Source organism: Pyrus communis, chromosome 17, assembly GCF_963583255.1.
Source record: "Pyrus communis chromosome 17, drPyrComm1.1, whole genome shotgun sequence".
Lineage (NCBI taxonomy): Eukaryota > Viridiplantae > Streptophyta > Magnoliopsida > Rosales > Rosaceae > Pyrus > Pyrus communis.
The window spans coordinates 15609021-15615020 of record NC_084819.1 but is presented as its reverse complement, the minus strand read 5'-3'; the positions used below and the strand labels follow the sequence as shown (position 1 = coordinate 15615020).

Here is a 6000-nt window from a genome sequence, read left to right as displayed (position 1 = left end):
GTTGCAGATTTTAAATTTGAGCTTTTATTGGACATTTATATGTAGATGGATTTTTATCTAGAAATCATGAATTGTAAGGGCTAAAATCTAAAGCACCCTTATTTTTTTGGTCTTCACATCTGCTATCTCAATTAAAAAAAGGGGAAACTTGATATAAGTCCAATTTTTTGTGCCAACAGTAAGAATAGTCCAGTTTATTAAAATAAGTCCAATTTGTTATATTTAATTTTTTAATTATCAATAGTTATCTGTTCAATGATAAGATTTATTAAAAAAAATCAAATTTCTTCCCAATTATCTCTTTGCTTATTTATTTTTATTTTTCTTTTTGTTATTTGATGTTCTTCCTTCTGCTTTAAACCCTATTTATAGATTTAATTTTTAATTTTTATAATCTACCTATATCATAGGTTAATTATATTTATCTGCCTATATGATAGATTCTTTTTTTTTTTTTTTTTTTTATAATCAACCTATCACAGATTAATGTGTCTTACTTTTAGGTATGTTATGTTTTTTCTACCTTTTAATTAGGTTTCATATCTCATGTATAGGTATAATATACATTTATATATTTGTTACTTAAGTTAGGGTAGAATGTTTTGCAGATAAATTTATGTTAGTATATTAGTTTTTTTGTTATAAGATATTAATTATATTTTTTGGAGTTGGAAAATGCATAATATTAGAAGATTTTAATTGATTTTTAATATTTGTAGAAAATATAAAATGAGTATAAAAGAATAAAAACATATAATTAGATAATTGGACTCACTCCTAAAAACACTATATGTTTTTGGACCTGGATCTAAAAACCCCTTAAAAAAAAAAGGTTTCTGATTAATTTCCTCTGTGCAATTTAGAGCAAACATGGAGCATTCACGTACCAATGGAAAGCTGGTTTTGCTGAAATTCCTACACGGTTTCATTCTTTTAAGGATGATCGCATGTCTGGAATCTGTAGCACTTCCCAGCCCTACTCTACTTGGAAACGAATCTGATCGCTTGGCTTTGCTCGACTTCAAGAAAAGAATCAATGAAGATCCTCTCAACGTCACGAGCTCATGGAATCATTCCATCCATTTCTGCAGCTGGGTTGGCGTTACTTGCCACCGTTCCACCAAAAGAGTCTTGATTCTTGACCTTGAAGCTCAAAAATTGGTGGGCTCCATTCCACCTTCCATTGGAAATTTTAGTTATCTCATTGGACTCAACCTGAAAAACAACAGCTTTCATGGTGAAATTCCTCAAGAAATGGGTCGTCTACCAAGCCTGCAACATCTCAACCTGTCTTACAATTCTTTCGTCGGGAAAATTCCGACTAACATATCCCACTGTACACAACTAAGAATGCTTAATCTTGAAGTCAATGGGATCACTGGGTCGATTCCAGACGAACTTAGCTCACTGTTGAGTTTAACTCATCTATACCTTGGTGATAACAATCTGACTGGTACCATTCCAGGTTGGATAGGGAACTTCTCATCTTTGACGGATTTTTATATTGGCGGCAACAATATGAAAGGAAACATACCAAATGAGCTGGCGCAAATAACAAGCTTGGTAGAATTCTCAGTTTCGGAAAATAATCTGTCTGGTATTATTCCTTCTTCCATCTATAATATTTCTTCCATAAACAAGTTCTCTGTTTCTCAAAACCAATTTCATGGAGAGCTACCACCACATCTCGGCATTATGCTTCCTAATCTCGTAAAATTTTACTGTTTTAGCAACAAATTTACAGGAAATATTCCTAAATCGTTTTCAAATGCTTCCAATCTTCAGAGTCTCTATCTTAGTGGAAACAACCTCACTGGGATTGTTCCTGGTGAGAACCTCGGAAGCTTGCGAAGTTTAGTTCGGCTAAACATTGCAAGAAATCGGCTTGGAAGTGGAAACACCGGTGACCTGAATTTTCTCAATTTCCTAGCCAATTGTACGAATTTGGAGGTTTTGGGTCTTGACCATAATCATTTTGGAGGAGAAATCCCGGTATCCATAGCGAACCTTTCGACCCAACTAAAAATTTTTACTCTTGGAGAAAATGTGATACATGGAAGCCTCCCTAACGGCATTGGAAATCTTATAAACTTGACTGTTCTAGCAGTGGAAGGAAACTATTTGAGTGGTAGTGTTCCTGATGAAATTGGGAAGCTTGGGAAGATAGGGCAGTTCTATTTAGATGCTAACAATTTTTCTGGGGCAATCCCGTCTTCCTTTGGTAATATGACTTCATTGACAGAGCTCTACATGCGGGAAAACAGGTTTGAGGGAAGTATACCTCCAAGTCTTGGAGACTGCCAAAACCTAATACTACTGTTACTTTATAGTAATAATCTAACGGGCAACATACCTGGAAAGCTTATGAAGCTTTCAGCCCTTTCAATCTCTTTGGACCTATCTTACAATTATTTGACTGGTCCACTGCCATTGGAAGTGGGTGATTTGGTGCATCTCACAGAAATTGATTTATCGAGAAACAAATTATCAGGTGAAATCCCTGACCCCCTCGGCAGTTGCATTAGTTTGGAGTACATGTATTTGGATGGCAACAAATTTGAAGGTACAATTCCTCAATCTTTTAAAGATTTAAGAGGCTTGGAAGAAATGGACATTTCAGGCAACAACTTATCTGGGCAGATTCCTGTATTCCTAGGTAAGCTTGGAGCTTTGAAATATCTCAATCTTTCATATAATGATTTTGAGGGTGAGTTGCCTAAAGAAGGGATCTTTTCAAATGCCAGTAGTGTCTCAATTGTTGGAAATCATAGGCTTTGTGGTGGTAGACTACAATTTCATCTACATGCATGCCCTCAAAAAAAGCACCATCCATCTCGAGGATTACTTTCCTCAAAGGTAGTTATCCCCATTGCTTGTGTAGTTGCGTTCGTAATTGTTGTATCGTGCTTCTTTGTTGCTTGTTCAATAGTGAAAAGGTCGAGAGATGGACATGCAACTTCACGCTCTTATAAGGATTGGAAATCAGGCGTTTCTTATTCAGAACTCGTCCAATCAACTAATGGGCTCTCTGTGGATAATCTTATTGGTTCGGGAAGTTTCGGTTCTGTTTATAAAGGGGTAATTCCTAGTGATGGAACAGTAGTTGCTGTTAAGGTTTTAAACCTTCAAGAACGAGGAGCTTCTAAGAGTTTCAATGATGAATGCAAAGCTTTAAGAAGTGTTAGGCACCGTAATCTTCTCAAGATCATAACAGCATGCTCAAGCATTGATAATCAGGGTAAGGACTTCAAAAGTCTAGTTTTCAAGTTCATGGAGAATGGAAGTCTGGACTCGTGGTTGTATCCAAGATGTGAGGAGGAATCTCCAAGTAAAAGAATGAGTTTTATGCAAAGATTGAACATTGCCATTGATGTTGCTTCTGCATTAGATTATCTCCACCACCATTGTGAAACGTCCATTGTCCATTGTGATTTAAAGCCGAGCAATGTACTTCTTGATGAAGATATGGTTGCCCATGTTGGGGATTTTGGTTTAGCAAAGTTCCTTTTCGAAACATCAAATGATCCCTCCTTCAGTCAAACCATGTCATCTCAGCTGAAGGGTTCTGTTGGCTACATTCCTCCAGGTATGAATAATGAGTTTCTATCATTCTGTTTCTTTTTTCTGTTCCTAATAACTTATTATTAAATTAGCTAATTAATTCTTATTAAATTAGTGACGAAGTTATCTATTAATAAGTCATTGCATATGTCATGGCTAATCAGAGCGTAAATAACAATCTTTAGAATTGATTGAATGAATTGTCGATAAAAGACAAGTCTGGATACATCCAGTTACATATACCCAGCTAAGTTTGATTAATTAGAAGTAACACTAAAAGGATTGGTTTACAGAGTAATTAACCATGCAAGTCTTAGAACTAACTAATTCTTAAAGAGCTTTGTTAAGCTGGACAATGAGTGCTATGATAAGATACATATGTTTGTTTGCTAACCATGGCAGAGTATGGCATTGGAGGCCAAATTTCCATACTAGGAGATGTTTATAGCTACGGGATACTGTTGCTAGAAATGTTCACGGGCAAAAGACCTACCGATGACATGTTCAAAGATGGTCTAAGCATTTACCAATTCGCAGCCATGGCTTTGCCTGACCATGTGATGGACGTTGTTGACCCTTCATTGCTCATTGACCTTGAAGCAGATGGTGGTGTTAACGATGACATAATGCAAGAAAAAGTTACACCCAGACGTAACTATCGTGGCCCAGACAAAGCAAAGAAACTAGAGGAATGCTTGGTTGCAGTGATGCAGATAGGACTCAATTGCTGTGCGATATCACCAAGAGAGCGGATGCTTATGGATGTGGTTGTCCGAAAAATGAGTGCCGTTAGGGACTCGTACCTTAAAATTTAAGAAAAGAACGACAAAGAAATGCTGCTTAGAGGGGAATGGGCATCACCGAGCCTGTACTCACCAAAGCTGTTCGACCTTTGCCGCTCTGCTGCTTCGCTTGAGAAGGCATTGCTGCTTTGTGTTATCTTTTTCCTTTTCCTGCCATAGTGCTTTTAACTATGCCTTGACGATGTTGTGCATGTTAAATTGAACAAAGTCCTTTCGTTTGTATGACTTTGAGATTTCAAATTCGTATTTACCATTTCCTATTGTATATGTATGAATTGGAGGAACAATGAAAGTCAAGCAGTGTGTTTTAAACCCGAAGGCTGAAAACTGAGAAAAGTGTGTAAAAAGTAAAAATGAGTGTGTGAATAGCAATAGTCATTATCTATAACTTGCTTGCTTGCTTATAATGAATTGGATTTATAGTGTGCGTACTTGCTTACTTTAAGTTTTACTTTTTGCTAGTAGGTTAAACATTTAATCGTTAGTGGGGATGAGAATCGGATCCATACAAAAAGTGTATAATTATGATTACTTTTTGCTACTGCAATAAAAACGCTCATGCAATTTTTTTTCATTCTTGATTCATCTACATTTGTGAATATCACGTTGCAAACCACAACTCTCACAGATCGTCTTTTTTTATTTTTTATTTTTTTATGTCAAACTAAATTACTTCTATTAATTAAAAAAAATAAAAACAAGTACAAGAAAAAGGCAGTTCAAAACTCAAATACAAGTCCAACAGTAATGAAGAAAATACACTAGATAAGCTCAAAAGTGATCAGCTGAATACCAACAAAAAAATCCTTAAGACTTGAAAGAAAACCAGCAGCCACGAGATGCGCCTTCATCGCAAGGCCACCACCAAGAAAACGAACCAACAGAAGAACTCGATCAACGGAAAATGGAGGTGAGCGAGCCACTCGCGCAGTGAGCGCTCCCATAATCCTACCAAATAATGCTAAAAGCATTTTAATAGCCATCCAACACCCGAGGAAAAGCACATGGGTCGATTAGCAGAGCTAGTGGTTGAGGACGCACAACGTAAAGTAGCATCAAAGATGGAGAAGGGCATGAAGGTCCAGATCTGAGACCAGCTCATGGGAATTGAAACAAAGTTCAAAGAATAAAGCTCAAAGGAAGCCAAAACAAAGATCAAAAGAGAAAAAGTTTAGAAATTAAAAAACTATTTGAGTGGAAGGATGGGGGAAGGATGAAGAAAAGAAGGGAAAATGGAAGATGCAGAGACTAGAGACGGATGGAAAAGACGGAAGGAGAGTTAGAAAAAGGTGGGAAGGATGGGGGAAAGATGGGGAAAGAGAAAGAGGGAAGGATGGTTAGAAAGAGGTGGGAGTCAGATTGTCGCCCCCAAGCTGGAGCAAGGAACGGCGGCTAGATGGGTTTCATTTTTCCTGAAGTTAGAGGAAGGAAAGGTTTTAGAGAGAGAGAGAGTGAGAAAAGTCTATAGGTTCACAGATCGTCTCCTTAGTTCCTTCCTACACTGCCACCAGCCCCACCAAATTCTTCTCCCACCGTTATCCCAACCTCATTTCACACTGATGACCAAACTCTAACAATTGAAAAAAAATTAAGAGCCTCCGTTCTGTGGAGTTTGAAAAGCTCATTTGTGTGGTCA

General features: G+C 37.1%; 1 protein-coding gene across 1 annotated transcript; it reads left to right on the top strand.

The window, feature by feature from the left end:
* Positions 1–870: 870 nt before the first annotated feature.
* Positions 871–4502, top strand: LOC137723743 (probable LRR receptor-like serine/threonine-protein kinase At3g47570). The gene is made up of 2 exons (XM_068462935.1): positions 871–3586; positions 3964–4502. Exons 1-2 carry the CDS (start codon positions 871–873, stop codon positions 4374–4376), a joined length of 3129 nt encoding a protein of 1042 aa, XP_068319036.1. The 3' UTR covers positions 4377–4502.
* Positions 4503–6000: the final 1498 nt, after the last annotated feature.